Source organism: Enhydra lutris, unplaced genomic scaffold (genome assembly GCF_002288905.1).
Source record: "Enhydra lutris kenyoni isolate GAN:26980312 unplaced genomic scaffold, ASM228890v2 scaffoldscaffold13, whole genome shotgun sequence".
NCBI classification, from domain to species: Eukaryota; Metazoa; Chordata; class Mammalia; order Carnivora; family Mustelidae; genus Enhydra; species Enhydra lutris.
Window position 1 is genome coordinate 1,934,284 of NW_019154097.1, and position 17,663 is coordinate 1,951,946.

General features: G+C 41.5%; 1 protein-coding gene across 2 annotated transcripts in view; it reads right to left on the reverse strand.

The window, feature by feature from the left end:
* The window catches only part of LOC111145935 (aprataxin), a 43,045-nt gene extending 25,920 nt beyond the window's left edge, over window positions 1-17,125 (reverse strand). The window contains exons 1-8 of one of the 2 annotated variants that reach the window (XM_022501252.1): window positions 17,089-17,125; window positions 12,388-12,524; window positions 11,005-11,051; window positions 10,482-10,784; window positions 9,788-9,847; window positions 8,755-8,981; window positions 3,209-3,312; window positions 2,174-2,449 (exon numbers count right to left, since the gene is read on the reverse strand). In XM_022501252.1, the coding sequence (XP_022356960.1) occupies window positions 2,295-2,449; window positions 3,209-3,312; window positions 8,755-8,981; window positions 9,788-9,847; window positions 10,482-10,784; window positions 11,005-11,051; window positions 12,388-12,520 (1,029 nt within the window). In that variant the 5' untranslated portion in view covers window positions 12,521-12,524; window positions 17,089-17,125 and the 3' untranslated portion in view covers window positions 2,174-2,294. Of the gene's footprint in view, window positions 1-2,173; window positions 2,450-3,208; window positions 3,313-8,754; window positions 8,982-9,787; window positions 9,848-10,481; window positions 10,785-11,004; window positions 11,052-12,387; window positions 12,525-17,088 lie in introns of those variants that run through there. The other variant, XM_022501251.1, reaches the window with a different exon arrangement.
* Window positions 17,126-17,663: the final 538 nt, after the last annotated feature.

Consider the following 17,663-nt stretch of genomic DNA (forward strand, 5'->3'; position numbering starts at 1 on the left):
ACTGCCCTCTGAGCATGAGGAAGAAATGGGAGTCACTCAAGAGAAGAGTCATCAGCTCTAGGCCTTGCCCCTAAAAGCATGGGGCCCAAGGGCCTCTTCCCAATCCCTGTAGAAACAAAGCACTGGTCCCAATAATAAGTCATTCTCCCTTATCTAATGCCCAGGGTTTCCCTGGATCCTGAAATAAAACTGACCCTGCAAAGGGAAGGAAAGCCTACAACTAGCCCAGCAAGGCAACCAGAAAATGGTGTGTCTATCTTCACAGGGCAGAGTCAAATCCAGGAGTTTCAGAAATGCAAGGTGCTTTGAAGCCAGAAATTCATTTATACTGTGATTCTCAAACTTTAGTATGAATAACAGTCATCCTGAATGTTTTTGTTGTTTTTTTGTTTGTTTGTTTTGACAGAGAGAGAGAGAGAGAGAGTACTTGAGGAGGAGGAGGGGTAGAGGGAGAGGGAGAACAAGACTCCCAAGCAGGTTCCATGCTGAGCACGGAGCCCAATGTGGGGCTCAATACCATGACCCTGAGATCATGACCCAAGAGAAAAATCAGGAGTCAGACACTTAACCAACTGAGCCACTCAGGTACCCACTGAATGTTTGTTTTATAATACAGGTTCCTAGGCCCAAGGGATTGTGATTCAGGTTGTAAAATGAAACAGCAATTCTGATCTCAGGCACCCACGGAATATACCTTTAGGAAGTATTCAAGGTTTCTAGGGGCTTTTAGGCATCAGATGTGAAAAAGGGGCTTTAAAGGAACTGACAATCCTCAGAGAAATCATTGAAATGCCATGGAGAGCTTTTGGTCAGCAAAGGGGATCTATGGGGGTCTATGGGCTCCTACTGGTTAGTATTACATTTATATTCTTCAACTAATACGGAAAATGAGTTTGACGCACCAGAACTAAGACCAACTTTGAAGCCCAGCAACCTTTATAGATGATTAAATTTTTATCCTTTAAAGGGTCCTCAGGAAGGTACCTACCCCACAGAATTACATACAGAAGTAAATTAAATAATTTGAACAAAGTGTTTAGCATAATGCCCAGACACACAGGAGCTGAGCAAGTGTTACACAGTAATCAAGTGTAATCATTAATTACTACTAATTATGACTATATCCATGCTCACCAAGAAACCACTATAACATCTTGTTTGTGAAAGACTGAGGTTAAATGTGGTCTCTACAGATTGAGGTTTTCTCCAGAGAGATGTTATTATTAAGGGTATTTTTTTTTTTTAACTCAAGAGCAAAAAGAATCACATCCTCAAATAGATCACCAATGTAATTAGAAACATTTTAGAATTCCCTTTACCTTCAGTTCTGACATTAACCAAAAATCAAAATGCTCCAACAGTGCCATCTAAATTTGCTCTGAGTGAAAAATGAAGCTATGGGGTTCTGTGCAACTTTTCAGTCTATAGTGACCTCTGCATGCTTCAAACTAAATCTGTGACTGTTACCTGAACTCCCAACAGTTTCAACTACCTACGAGAGCTGCCCCAAATAAATAAACTTAACTTCCAGATGAAAGATCCAAGCAGATCACCAAGAAGGCTTGACAGCCGAACCTGATGAACATTTGGCCAAGTATTTCCTCACCAGCCAGGAACCCCTGATATTAGAAAACCCCATCTCTCCACCCCCTCACGTAGCCTGTTTGCTTAAAATGTGTAAGAACTGGTGAGACACAATTCCTGAGAAGGGAGCATTGGTGGTTTTGGATAGGAAGGGCAGAAAAGACAGTTGAAGATAGAAAAGACAGAAGCAACTAAGTTTCTCCATGAAGAAAGTAAAGGGAAAGAATATTACAGAATAGATTAATATCAGAGAACAAGACCAATTTGAGCTTTCAGGATAAATATGAGACCTCTTTACCTGCTCTGATGAAGGGTACCACATGCCTCTGGGGAGAAAGGATGAAATGCATGGACAGAAATATATAGCCCACCCTCTCCCATATCTTCCATTAGGTCAGTGTGAACATGGCTTTGCCCCTCATTAGTCATACTTGACATGGATCCTGGAGACTGGGGGTCAGGCCTGTCCCAGCCACCATCACCAGAGAACACATCCATGACAAACCCAAATTCCTAATTCCTAAACTACTTCAAGCCACCCCATATTGTAGCCACTCAGGAACAGAAGCTTTGTTTAAAAAAAAAAAAAAAAAAAAAGGCTGCATGTTTTAATTCAAGAAATAAAAGTTCACAGGCAATCCAGAACAGGTGCAAGGACTTTGTTCTAAACAATCAGCCACACCTGCTGCAAAAGTCCAGGCTCCACGGAATCACTTTGGCCAATGCCTCCTGAGATGCCCTTTCAGCTGAGGAACGGAAGGCAGCAGCTGCTGACACTCGTGACAACGGAGAGGCAGCTTCAAGAGCTCAGGCATCCCATCCCGGACACTCACTCTGCCAGTGTCCTGTACCATCTCTATCACAGCTGCAAGCAAAGAAAAACGTTCAAAGCCCATCTACTCTGAAAAGCCAATGTAAGATAACCCCCCAAAAAAAATCTGACTCCAAATAAAAACATGCCAGGTATCCTAAAGCTAGTAAACTTGAGGTTAAACTCACTGTGGGGAAAATGTGTTTGATCAGATTCTAAATCTGAGCAACCCGTTTTTGAAATAATTACATTCCTTCGGGACACACTGTAAGCAACCCATGTTATTATGTCAAGCGCTTACCACAGTGCTTTATCGCTGGTAAGCCTTTGGTAGCTGCCATCATTAATGTCCCAGCATACTGCAGTTGCACAGTATACACCCTGGAAAATGCCCTCTTCCACATACACACAACCCTCCCCTGTTTATTAACCACTCATGACATGAGGCAGCCCCCAATCTCCTATCCAGCTGATGGCAGAAAAGACAATTGTTGAGAGCTTTCACATCCATGAACTCCAGTAATTCTCAGGACAACCTTTAAGTCCCCTGTCTTTACAATAAAACACCTTTCTGGCTCTGACATAACAGCTTTCTAGGTCCACTCCCGCCACTTCAAGAAGGCTGCTCAAAGCAAAGTGGCAACGCTACTCAATTCAAATAATCCAGTTTCTTTTAATGGGTCTCTCTTTCTAGGGACAGAAAGCTGTATGTGGGCTTTTGAGGTCAGGTAATTATCTAGGGAAACAACTAAATCAAATATAAGAATAGCTGAGAAAATGAAATAAATGTGAAAACTAAAGAACTCTGTTTACCTTGTGATTCTAGGAAGTATTCTGTATTGAAAGAATTCCAATGCTTTTTGTTTTTAAGGCAAGGAGAATCAAAATCCTGGCTGATCACATGAAGGTGTACATGGCTAGTTGAGAGAGAAGGAAAATGACCATTAAATCCATTAAAAACTATGGCTTAGTCAAAATGACAAACAATAAAAATATGGGTATACAAAATATTGCTAGTGTTTCCACTTAATCCATTCAATCCTTCACTTAAGAACATTTAATGCTCATTAAGTACCTACTAGAGCCAACCACTATTCTAGCTCTGGGAATTTAGCAGTGAACAAAATGAGAAAGGCCTCTGCCCTTATAATTATAGTCTAATAAAGAAAGACAAATTTTGAAAAGAAAAGAAATATATGGGGAAAATTCAAATCATTAACATTGGTTTTTTGGGGGGGTTTTGTGTGTGTGTGTGTGTGTGTGTGTGTGTGTGGTTTTTTTTTTAAGATTTTATTTATTTATTTGACACAGAGAGAGAGAGAGAGAGATCACAGTAGGCAGAGAGGCAGGCCGAGAGAGAGGGGGGAAGCAGGCTTCCCCGCTGAGCAGAGAGCCCGATGCGGGGCTCGATCCCAGGACCCTGAGATCATGACCTGAGCCGAAGGCAGAGGCTTTAACCCACTGAGCCACCCAGGCACCCCAATCATTAACATTGTTAAGGAAAAAACATAAACCAGGGAAATGGGACACAGAGTGCTCAGGGGTTAGAAGTTACCTCTATAGCTATAGTGTTTGGGGAAGGCCACTCCAGGCAGTGATTCGAGCTGAGTAAGCAGTCAGGCAAGCAAAGATCTGGAGAAAGAATGTTTTGGGGAGCCAAGTGCAAAGACCCTAAGATAAAAAAGAACTTGCTGCAACTAAGGAACAGAAAGGTGATAGGTAAGGCTGGAATGGTTCCAGCTGAGAAACAGAGACAAGGTAGGAGTCAGAACATAAAGAATCTTACAGGCTGGGGCAGCTGGGTGGCTCAGTGGGTTAAGCCTCTGCCTTCCGCTCAGGTCATGATCTCAGGGTCCTGGGATCGAGCCCCACATCGGGCTCTCTGCTCGGCGGGGAGCCTGCTTCCCCCCTCTCTCTCTGCCTGCTTCTCTGCCTACTTGCGATCTCTGTCTGTCAAATAAATAAATAAATCCTTAAAAAAAAAAATGAATCTTACAGGCTGACAAGAGGTCTACAGTGTATTCTGCTTATATTGTCCCTGATTTGCACTTTTAAAAGATCACTCTGGGCTGCCCTGCACGGAAAGAAGTATAAAGAGGGTAACAATGGATACAGAGACGAGTTAGGAAACTACTACAGAAATAATCATGCCTTAGATTAGAGCTGTAGTGTCTGGAATATAGTTTGCAATGGAACCAACAGGACTTCCTAATGGATTGGATGTGGTTTAGGGGAGGTGCCACTTACAGAGATGCAGAAGCTGAAAGGAAAGCAGGTTTGGGGCAGAAAACCAAGAGTTCTCTTTTGGATTTGTTAAACCCGTAGGATGCCTTTTTGCATAAATTTGACTCTTAGAATCATTCTGTTCTATTCTCCCAATAAATAATCAAAACCAACCAATACATCCAGGAATCCAAAATGGAATGAAGGCAGTAACAAACAATAAACCTAACAGTATTACAAACGAATAAGGGAACCACACTGAAGGGGGTCAGGAAGAAAATAACTTGGGAAATGAACTTTGGAAAACTAGTCTGGATACCATAAAGATGGAAAGAACTATATAGAAATACTGTGAGTAAATGTCTTTCTCACAGGGTTAACAGTTAGCAATTCTGTAACTATTTTATGTGTATACTAAGACCAAACAGGAAAATGAATTTATTAGAGCTAATGAGAGCCAGATTTTTCATCCTTGGAGAAAGAAATTAAAATAAAGGAAAGGGGGAGACAAGAATGAAATTTGCAGAATTAAACTGGAGTCAGAGATATCAGTATAAATATGTGCTTTTCCATACACATACACAAGTAGATAAAAAAACAGGAAGGTGTGTCTATCTGTGTGGATTAGGATTCATTCATGTACTTCCTGGCCCTATCTGCCGAAAGGACCTAGGAGCAAAAATACTCTGGGATCAACCAACTTCTCTCAATATAGAAACCTAGTATCCAAGTCTTGGTTTATAAATATCTCCAATAAAAGGAACTAAATAAAATAAAAGTTTCATTCCAGGGCTAGAACAGGAAAAATACAGGATGAGCCTGGAACATCTTGTTCCAGAAAATAAAGAAGTGTTCAAAAAATGTTGGGGCCCTGTCAAATGATTCAGGACCCAACTTAAAGGAGCTTCCAAGGACTAAAGCTAGAACAATTTGAGCAACAAAATGAATAATGATAGGCTAAATTAAAACCTATAGAATAGGGGCGCCTGGGTGGCTCAGTGGGTTAAAGCCTCTGCTCTCGGCTCAGGTCATGATCCCAGAGTCCTGGGATCGAGCTCCACATCGGGCTCTCTACTCAGCAGGGAGCCTGCTTCCTCCTCTCTCTGACTGCTTCTCTGCCTACTTGTAATCTCTGTCTGTCAAATAAATAAATAAAATCTTTAAAAAAAAAAAAAAACCTATAGAATATGGGCGCCTGGGTGGCTCAGTGGGTTAAGCCTCTGCCTTTGGCTCAGGTCATGATCTCAGGGTCCTGGGATCGAGCCCCACATCTGCCTGCCTCTCTGCCTACTTGTGATCTCTGTCTGTCAAATAAACAAATAAAATCTTAAAAAAAAAAAAACCTATAGAATAAAATAAATATCCGTAAGTCCACACTGACAAATAGCTGAATAAATACATACTGGGGGAAAGGGACAACTCTTTTATACAGAAGTTAAAAGAAAATGAGGGAAACATAAAATCACCAGTAGGTAAACACCACAGTAATAACTCTCACAGGCAAGACCTTCCAATAAATGCTAAAATCACTGGGCAAAAGTTTGGGGAGAAACGAGATACTAGCATAGTCCCTAACTATCCAAGACATTCATCAATAACAAAGGGAAAAATAGTAATTTTGAGAAGAGAAATGTGGCAGACATCACCATAACAAAGTGATCAAGGTTAATATGAGTAATAAGCCATCTCAACATCACCTACTCCTTGATATGATGTACTGAGAAGGAAGCAACATCACCTCTGTGGTATTTGGGGAATTAAAAAAAAAAAAAAGGCATAACCTCAATCTAATCAAGAAAACTATCAGATAAACCCAAAATGAGAGATATCCTATAAAACCAACCAGTAATCATCAAAAGTGTCAAGGTCATAAAAACTAGGAATGGAGGAAGAAGTGTCACAAGTTAGGGGAAACTAAGGAGAGACAACAAATAAATCCAATGCAGGATCCTGGATTAGATCCTGGAGCAGAAAAACATAAATATTAAAAAATAAAAAAGGTGAAATTCAAATAAGATCTAGAGTTTAATTAGTGGTGATATTATGGAAGATCTTTGTTCTGCTTCACACTTTTTTTATATTTTCTAAATGGAAAATATATTACTTTTACAAAAAAAAAGTTACCTTTTCCTTTCCATGGTGTTTATTCAAAATTATAAATAGTGATTGTAAAAGAATATGTAAAACGGCAACTTACTGCTCATTTTGCTTCCCACCCACAGTTGTCACGGCTCTTTTTAAAATTCTTAGAATAACAGTTTTTATTATATAAAAAAAGTACGGACACTGAGATTACCATGTGAAAAGCACTCTACAGTCAAAGATCTCTTTTAGCCATGGGCTGTGTAGCACCGAAGAAATAGGATTATGATTATGGGTGACTTCTGCCCTAAATTTCTGAATAAGGCTTTAACAATAAAAAGTTATATAGAGGGGAAAAAAAAAAAGTTATATAGAGTTGATCCTTAACTGACCCCCACACGATCAAAAATCCAAAAATGTAATTTTTGACTCCCCCAAAACTACTAATATCCTACTGTTGACCAGAAGCCCCACCAATAACATGAACAATCCATTAACATATATTTTGCATGCTACGTATATTATATACTGAAATCTTACAAAAAGTAAGGCAATGAAAAGAAAACATTAAGAAAGTCACAATGAAAAGAAAATACACTTACAGTATTTTACTGTATCAAAAAACATGTGCATATAGGTGGACCGGCACAATTCAATCCTATGTTGTTCAAGGATCAACTGCATTTTTTAAAATGAGGCCCAACATACATCAACCCTGTGACCTAGCAACTTCATTTCTAGGAATTTACTGAAGACCAAAAAAATGGAAGGATGTGCATGACATACACAGCAACATACATGAATCTCAAAATCATAATGCTCAAAAAGGTCCGATAGAAGAAAAGTATACATTGTATGATTCCACTTATATAAAGTTCTAGAATAGGCAAAACTAACCTATGCAGAAAGAAATCAGAACAGCTTGAGGGTTGAGGGGAGGATTAAATGAAAAGAAGTGCAAAGGAACTTGGGATATGACAGAAATGTTCTGTATTTTTATCAGAGTGATGTTACATGGTATATATGTTTGTCAAAACTGACCAAACTATAAATCTTGTGAATTTGTTGTTTACAAGTTATGCCTCAATTTAAAAAAAAAAAAGTACTGATGGGGAAAAAATGTGGCACAAAAAACTCATTTGGTTAAAGTGGTCCATCACATAAGTCATAATTACCTGAATAAAATGTGAAGAATCTTGGGCACTTAAAAGAAAAATAACCAAAAGAAAATTTGACACATGCTACAACAGAGATGAACCTTGAAGACATTATCATAAATGAAATAAACTAGTCACAAAAAGACAGACACTGTATGATTCCACTTGCATGAAGCACCTAAAGTAGTCAAATTTATAGAAACAGAAAGCAGAACGGTAATTGCCAGAGACTGTAGGGGAATGGGATGTAGTTTGGGAAGGTGAAAAAGGTTTGAGAAGCAAATGATGGTGATGGTTGCACAACAATGTAAATGTACTTAATGCCAAAGAACTGTATACTTAAAAATGGTTAAAATGGTAAATTTTGTTAGGTATATTTTATCACCAAAAAAACAAACGAACAAATACAAGATAAAAACTCCAAAATCCAATTAGTCTGCTTATCTTGTTGCTTGGCTCTAAAGAGCTATGGAGATCTGCCTTGCTTGCATTCTTTAAAAAGACTCAGTTATTCCTTTCTGAGTCCTTCTGGGTATGAGCCAAAGGCAAAGAGGTTCTATATTTTTCTCTCATTTTATTTTAAACCCTAGGTCTACTGAGCTGTCAAGACAAAAGTCAGTGATGTTTGTCTCCTTCAAAGCAATGGTCCTTAATCGTTTAGGGGTTTATAGATGCTTCTGAAAAATCTATTAAAAGTCACAGGCACGAAAAACTACAGGTTAAGTCAGGCAGAAGGATGGAAGTTTCAGCCCACCTTCCTTGGAAACATCCCACCCTAGTTCCCTGGGCCTCAGGACTATCAGCACAGGCTGATATATCAGCACAGGACTATCAGGCTGAATCCATCTGTCTGCCCAGACAGAACAAGAATACGCTAGCACTACCCACAACACTTACCTCATGCTGGGAATGGCATGGTAACCCAATCGGAAGCGGAGTTTGCTGGACCCAGCAAAATCTGTGATCATCTTTTCCCCCACAGTGTGCATGTGTTTGAGAAGCTCAAGGTGTTCCCTGGTCACAACCTTCAGACTGGAAATGGCAGCCCACGGTAAGACCAGCCAGTGGTGACGAGCCTTGGGATATTTATCCTTAATCACCACCACCTGCTCATCTTTGTAAACCTAGAAGAGGGGCGTAAGAGAAGGAAATAGACATCTACCACACATCTGCTGCATGCCAGGTGCTGTCATATTCACTAACTCACTTAATTTCCAACACAGTCTTATGTAAAAGCTTTCCATATCACAGTTTTATCAGATGAGAGCTGACACTTGGATGAGTGTCTTGCAAAGTCACATAGCTAACAAAGTGGGAAGTCTACGATTGTAAACCAGGTCGAGTTGACTCCAGAGTGTGTGTTTTCAATCACCACACTACAAAGAATACATAGAAAACGCACAGTACAAAATAGTTCCTAAGGATCTGCTGTAACATCCTTGCAAGCATTAATTCAAATGCACCCTTCTCCACTCTAACCCAGTAGACCATTTGTCACATCATGTGTTCCAAGAAGCCCTATCAGATCTGGCTCCTTGTCACCCAGGATGTAATTTAAGAACTCAAAGACCCCTCCCAGGATGATGCCTATTAATCCCAGGGCAGCCCAGCAACTACAGTCACAATATATTACCTGACACTCCCTTGAAAGAAACCCCACTAAGGTTAACACAACTCCCTTAATAGCACCCAGAAGTTTAGAAGGAACAAAGAAGAGGGGATATTCATTTGAGGAACTTAGCTTCTCTTCAAAGAATCCAGTTGCTAACTTACTAATAATGGGAAAAACCACTTGTTCTCAGAAAATAGCCCAATAAAACGAACCTCATTCAGAAGGACTGATCTCCTTTGCTTTCATTTGTAGTTATGACCTCTGTGGATTAGCCACTTAAAACATGAAGTGTATTTCAATGCCAAATGTTATTCTGACCTGCATTTTGGGATCCTGCATAGAAATTTTCAAGCCTTGACTCCAGTGGCCCAATGATTCCTGAAACAAAAAGGGGCAATACAAATTGCAAATGTCAAGTTATATTTAGGATTAGTTAATATTGTACATCAGCAAAGCCCAACTGAACTTAGTAATGAGATCAGTTTTTAAGAATTAAGCTATATCCCCTTTACTCAATCACTTGCCTTTATAATCTAAACCAGCTCCATTTTCTTCCTATACAGGATTCACAGTTGTGTGTCTAGACAAAGGCTAGAGATGCCAGAGTGTCAACTGCATCTTCTTTGCCCTCTCCCACTCCACCTACAGCCTAACTACACTTCCACTTTGACATGAGGATGCGAATCACATGATCTATGAACAGTGTTCCAATGCTAACCTTCTACAGATAAACATATGACTGACCCATTTCAGCAGTTCAGTGGTAACTACACCACCATTATCTCTCTACCTTCAAGTGGCTTACCTCAGGAATTCAACAGTAAAGTACACAAAGGGACCTTCACTCAAGTGACTGGTGACACAAACAAGTGACTCTTTCATCATGGTTAATAAGCCTTGTCATAGTTAATAACCTCTTATGCATACCTGGGCTTTACAGTGTACAAAACAATCAGGCAGTCATCACATCTCATTTAATCTCCATATCATCCATCAAACACACAGCCCTCACCTTTTTGGTAGATATATCTTTCCCCTTTTTTGAGGGCAGAGCAGATTGGCTAGGATCACTCCCAGGTTCCAGTCCTGTACAGGACTCCGCTTCCTGGGCAGCATCTCTTTCTATAGAATCACTGCTGCCTGACCTCTTTCTCTTCCTGGGTGTTTCCAGGCCAGGGCTCTCTGCCTCTTCTTCAAATTCTACGATATATGGATAAAGTTCATTCACCATGTGGAGAACCTGGCCAGGCTGCAGCTTCACCTCTTGGTCCTTCCCAATTATGACTGAGTCAATGCTGGTGGGATTGACCCCTACCTATAGAATAATCAGAAAATAATCACAATGATAGCAATAATACCACTAGCAGCATAGCCACTGCTATGTTAACCACTTACAGCACGCCAAGCACCATGCTTAATGCTCACTTCCACACATGACAGAGAAGCTTTTATTGGCTGGCACAAACACTCTAAAATCAACAGCATAAGAAAATCATCAAGTATAAAATGGAAATCCAAATTACAAATACACATACCTGCTTTACCTTGACGTATCCTTTGTTACACTCTGCTTTCAACTGTACTGAAAGAGATATAAAAAAAGTTAAACCTAAATGCCACAAAGAACCAAGCACTTGCTCCTATTCTCCCTACAGGATAATGAAACCTCACTCCAGGAGGCAACTTGACTGGGGTTTCCTCAAAGGCCTATGAGCAAAACTGCCTGTTATACAGGTGGCTGGGCTCCAAATCCTTCCATAAAATGTCAACAGCACACATACTCCTTTAGCTCTTGCTAATATCCCTATGAAGCAGCTTCACAGAATCCTCACAAGTCTTGCTATTCCAGCACCCTTAACCCACTCAGGATAACAAACTCTACCGTCAGGAAAGGAACCCAGTTCTCTCACAGACTCTTGGTTCATGATTACATCAGGCTTCCACTATTTAATACAACTATAAGATGCCTTCAATAGAGAAAGCCAAAGGATCCATTCCTGGAAAAGAGAAGTTCAGCTGGCCTTAGTAGACACAGTGATTATTCTAGAAAGAGGATTGCAGGAACAGAACAGTCTGAGCATATGTGGGAAGAAATAACATTAAACACTTGTGTTCAAAGAAGTGAACAAAATTTCTAGGGGGAAACAGGGTGCAGAGACACCACAGCTGCTATCCGGGAAGGACAGGCAGAAAACAGGATGACACACAAGTCCTTACAGTTGCTGTTATGAAAAGGGGACAGAGAGTGAAAAGCAGTGTCTACTTCTGTATCTTGGACCTAGACAGCTCAATATGGCTTTTTTCCCCCCATTTAGATTAACTCATGTGGGAAAAATCAGTACTACAGACTCCAAGCACTGAGAAACCCTGTTATGGGGAACACACATGTGGGGGCCTGGTAGCAGTGAGCATGTCCAGAGTTTACATGTGAAAAATGAGGTATGTGGTAAGGCTTTTTCCTAAGGACCTTCATTTCATCAAATCCCAGGAAAAGCAAATTCAAGAGCTAGATGCCAAAGTCTTAAAAAGATAACCCCCTCTGTGTGAGCCATCATGTAAAGGATGGAACTACCCCATCACTTCTCAGACATGGTTTCAGGCTGGAGGTCCCAGAATTCAACTGTCTCACTGCCCAGTGAGAGGAATCTTCCTGGGCAAAGCAGAGTACAGGATTCAGGTCCACCACCCCATAGTAACAGGAAGGAACCTGCCTATTCCCAATACTGAATATTAACTACTTCCAGGGGGGAGAATCAGGGGTGAATGGGTCCCTGGTATTAGCTCATAGAATGGTTTCTGAGTTTTGTTTATGGCAGACAAAAAGATCCTACCAAAAGCATCCAAGAAATGTGCATCTTTGGTTATCATTATCCTGAGGAACAAAACACAGTAATCTGCACATTGCTATGACCAATTACCTTGTTGTCGAGAACATTTCTTGTCAACGATCTTGGTCTCTGGACCACGCCCAACCATGACTGCTTCCAAATGTGGAAGTTTGATTCGCTGGTGCCGGTTATCCTGTCTCACCAACCAGCACACCCGCATCATTACTCTGAGAGAAAAAAAAAAAAACACACAAGAGAATCACTGGAAAAATTAGCACAAGTCCTCCAGAGCCATACTCCAGCACTACCACACACGCCATCTACCAGTGACTTCACCTAGGTCTCAATTTTCTCACCTATAGAACATGACAATGACAGGACTCATGAGGCTCTTCTGAGAATTAAATAAGATAATGTATATATTTACCTCTGTGCCTAAATCAGGCTAAGCAATCAAAAAATTTTTTAAAGATTTTATTTATTTGTCAGTGAGAGAGAGAAAGCGCACAGGCAGAGGGAGAAGCAGGCTCCCCACTGAGCAAGGAGCCTGATATGGAACTCGATCCCAGGACCCTGGGATCATGACCTGAGCTGAAGGCAGACACCCAACCAACTGAGCCACCCAGGCGTCCCAGTAATCAAATATTTATGTTTATTGATACACTCTATGTGCTGACCATTAGCCTACACGCTGAGGATAAAAGAATAATTAAACAATGTTCCTATCCTTGAGGGACCTGGAGTTTAGTGGGACAGACAGAATCAAATATCAATTATTACAACATAATGTGATAAGCACCATAATAAGGGATTAATTAAATATGGCATTAGCTCAGGGAAAGGAATAACTGACTCTTGTAAGGAATATCAAAAACAGCTTAATAGGAAGGGATATTTATGCTGAGTTTTAAAGCGTGAGAAAGAGTTTGCCTGGCAGAAAATTAAAGTCGTAGGAATGGAGGATGTTCTTCAGTCCAAGGGCATCTTTATGTGTATCAGGTTTTCCTCCTTAATCATTGTAACATAACAGTATTAGAATAATAATTTTACTGCCATCTACCAGAAGACTGTCATAAAAAATATATAAACCTACAATGTCTAAAGTGTGAATGTGGCCCCTCTGTGCAATACAAACCTTTACGATAGTGAAGGAACCAGTTTTCTTTTGAAAACCACCTTTAGAGGCACCTGGGTTGCTCAGTTGGTTAAGCATTGACTCTGGATTTCAGCTCAGGTCACGATCTCAGGGCCAAAAATGGAGCACTGTGTCTGGCTCTGTGCTCAGTGAGGCATCTGCTTAAGATTCCACCCCTTAAGGGGTGCCTGGGTGGCTCAGTGGGTTAAGCCTCTGCCTTTGGCTCAGGTCATGATCTCAGGGTCCTGGGATTGAGCCCTGCATCAGGCTCTCTGCTCAGCAGGGAGCCCGCTTCCCCCCTCTCTCTGCCTCCCTCTCTGTCTACTTGTGATCTCTCTCTGTCAAATAAATAAATAAAATCTTTAAAAAAAAAAAAAAGATTCCACCCCTTAAAGATTCCACCCATCCTGCTCACCACCCCCTCTGCATGTGCATGTGAGCATTCTCTATCTAAAATAAATAAATAAGTCCTGAAAGAAAGGAAGAAAACAACCTTGAGGGCCACATAGGGTATCAGTAGAAGGGAAAGAGACAAGAAATTTGGGAGAGAGATGAGACCTAACAAAGGCAGGGCAAAGGGAATGGAGAGGAAGAAGAAGGAACTGTTACTGTAGACTTAATTACCGACTATATTTGGAGAATGACAAAGGAGTAAAGGCGGAAATAAATCAAGACTTCTAATTCGGAAATAGCCATTAACCACAATGAGAAATACACAAGAAACCATAATTTGAAGTTAAATAGCAGATGAAGAAGGGATGATTTCTGATTGAAACACAATTAGATTAAGATACACAGGTCAAGGTAGGATATATGGGCAGAAGGCTCAGGGAGAGGAATAGGCTGAATATATATATATTTGAGAGGCATCAACATGTCAGAGAAGGTGAGGCAAAGAGAGAGCATGAGATCACCCAGAGAGGGAGAGCAGGGAATTACGGGCAGGGACAGGACTAGGATCCTTGGGATGCCTCCAGAAACATATTGCTCAAGCCTCTAATATCCTCTCTTTGAGAAATGTGCTCTGTAGGCAAGGCAGCACTTATCAGGCCTCTGGACAAGCATTGTGTCCAAAAGGAAGAAAAAAAGGAACAAGATTTTTAAAAATCAGAATTTCATTACCATCTGCAAAGAAAGGATAATGCAAAGGAGTGAGCAAATGAGTGCTGAGGAGGTGCAAAGTTACAGAAAATTCCACCAGTCAGCAAAGGGTTTGGAAACCACCCAAATGAAAAGGTGGAGAGGACTGATTAGAAAATAAGTGGGAGGGGACATTCCATTTTTAAAAGCACAGGCGCCAGGGACACCTGGCTGGCTCAGTCGGAAGAGCATGTGACTCTTGATCTCTGGGTCATGAGTTCATGCCCCAAGTTGGGTGTGGAGATTACTTAAATGAATAAAACTTTAAAAAAAGAAAAAAAGCACAAGTGAAAACACAGATTTCAGCAATAAGCCATGGGTGAGGGGTAGAAAGCAGACCTTGTTGGTTGACCCAGAGGAGCTGCCCCAGAGAATCACCAAAAAATGGCAGAGGTATTGAAACACCAGGCTGAAAAGTTTTGACTTAACATTATCAACAAGGAGACAACTGCCAAATTATTGAGCTGCCTACTGAAGTGAAACAACAGCTGTGCGTAGGCAGATTGGAGTGGAGAAGCCTAGAGTCAGAGTCACAAAGCTGTCAACATAATGACCACAGTGAGGTCCAAAAGTTCAGCAGGTCTTTGTGAAGGAGTGGATACAAGAAGCATGAAAAGTCAGCTGTAAACCTAAAATCTTAAACCTGGAGCCTCAAATGATGATGATACTACAGGCAAGTCCCACTTTTAAATGCTATGTGTTCAGAGGAGCATCTGTCTGCACTTGCTGGAAACTGATGAATGAGCAAGCAATGGGCTGAGAAGTGAAGTATGTCTTCATCAGGCTTTGGGAAATAAGTCATGGTGACTGACTACTCACAGTAATAACAAGAGAAATGTGGAGAGAGCACAGTTTGAGAGCAGGGACAGGAAGGAATCTGATGGGCAGCTGAGAGCATGGCTGGCTGTTGCAGGCTAATAGGAACTACCCCTCCTGCCCTATACACACACTCATTCCCACCAAAGTTCTCAAGTTATGATGTTCCCATTTACTACTTCTTGAGAAGCTAAAGCAGTGACTGCACAATGCTTACACAACTAACCTTAAGCAACATTTTGGCCCATTTTAGCCTCCAGTTCCAATTTCTAGGAATGAAGCATTTTAGAATATGGGGAGTACATAATGATAGGTGCTCCTGAATCTTTAAAATAGTCCATCCAATAAAACTCCATAAACTGCAAGTACTATGAAAGAAGGCAAGCCCATTTTTTTTGCTTACCAATGTATCTCCAGAACTTAATATTTGGCATGCAAGAATAATATATATTTGCAAGTAGGTCACCAAATGATAATCCTATTCAGGTTCTTGTCCCTTCCTTCTCTTTCCCCTGCTTTGGCTACACTTCCATGTGGTCCTTTGCTCCTCTCTTTGGGCAATCCCATCCTCACATCTATGAGGTTAAATCCTAACTCTCTGTTTTCCAACTCCCTACTTTTCATTCCAGAGTTCCAGGGATTGGTCAGGAAAAAATTCTGGTTACATATTAAGGAACCAAAGTGATCTGATAGGCCACACAAGCCCAGCAATTTGATAACATGGAACTGTGCTGTCCAGTAGAACTTTTTGCAATAATGGAAGTGTTGTAAACCTGCATTGTCTAATAACGTAGCTACCAAGTGACTAACAAGCACCCAAAATGTAGCCAGGTCAATAGAGGAACTAAAGTTCTTAGATTTTTTTTAAACCTATATTTAAATAGCTACATGTGGCTGATGGCTACCATGATATCCAACCCAGCCCCAGAAATTTGCCCAGCCTGGTAAGTCCCAAATTCCTCAGGCTTGAGGTGAAGACCCTCATACTCTAACCCCACAAAGGTTACTTATGTCACCTCCTACTTCCTTTCATAGAACTAACCCACCCTCCCCTTCCCCCGGACTCACATAACTTTATTTTTATGCGCAAATACAACCCTCAAGCTATGAGGTACTGAGTCATGTCTCCCAAGTCATTCTTAATATGAGGGCATTGGGTTATACCCTTTCCCCCTTCCTAGAATCCCAAATCCTCCTCAATTTCCAAGTCCCACCTCCTCCAGGGAGGCCTTCACTGAACTATCTTGTCTTCTCTACATCTTGCCATAGGGTGTGGTCAATTTATCTTCACAGTTCCCTGAGAATTAAATGTGGATGTAATTCTACTCTCCAAATGAAATTATCATCTCCTTGTAAACAGCTTGCATCACTACCCATCTATACAGAAAACTCAGGTCTCTAACTTTTTTTCTGCTTGCGTTGTGGCCAAGCCTGGGGCTGGGCGGGAGGAGGAGTGAGGGGCACGTGAACGAACGTGAGGTGAGACGGCGACCAACGAGAGGGCCTCCGAAAAACGGCCCATGGGAGCTTGAGCAAAGTGAGACGCCTGGAGCCCAAGGACTGTAAAGCCAGGCCGGAAAAAAGCCATAAAAGCGTCATTCAAGGAACATCATTCAAGGGCAGTAACGGCCCCGCTCCAGGGCCCACAACTACGGTTTTCCACCCGGCAAGCAGAGGAGGTAGGCCGAGAAGTGCCTTACCTCGACACGGCGGACACAGACAAACCCAGGTCACTCTTCGAAGCCTCACCACTTCCGGCGCTGCGTGATGACGTCACGAGCAAGCCCGCGATCGACCAGTGACATCACCAGTACCCGTCCAAAGATTGGCTGAAAGGGTCTCTCCCAATGCCCGGATCGGGAAGCGTCGGCCCCGATTGGTCCCTCCGGTCCTACTGCGGTTTCCCGCAACGATCCCATTGGGGACGAGCCCTGCTTCTCTCCATACGAGAGCCTCTTCACTAACACCTCTGTGTCTGAATCCGGAGAGACTTCAGGCAACTATCCTCTCTGTGGCCGTTTCTAGGCAACTGTGCAGTGCCTTAGCACTCCCTTTGTTAGTAGAAGCTCGCTACCTTTAAAGCCATCTTTTCCGCTGTAGAAAGTACCTGCTGTGGCATTGTTTTCCTACCTTCTTTCGAAACTGTAATCGACTTTCTCTTTTCTCTAGGGAGAAATGTCTGGAGAGGCTTGCCGTGAGGAAACCTGATAAGGTTGTTTTAATGCTGTCTTTACTAAACGAACTGGCTGACAAGCAGTTAGGGAGGAGAGAAGCA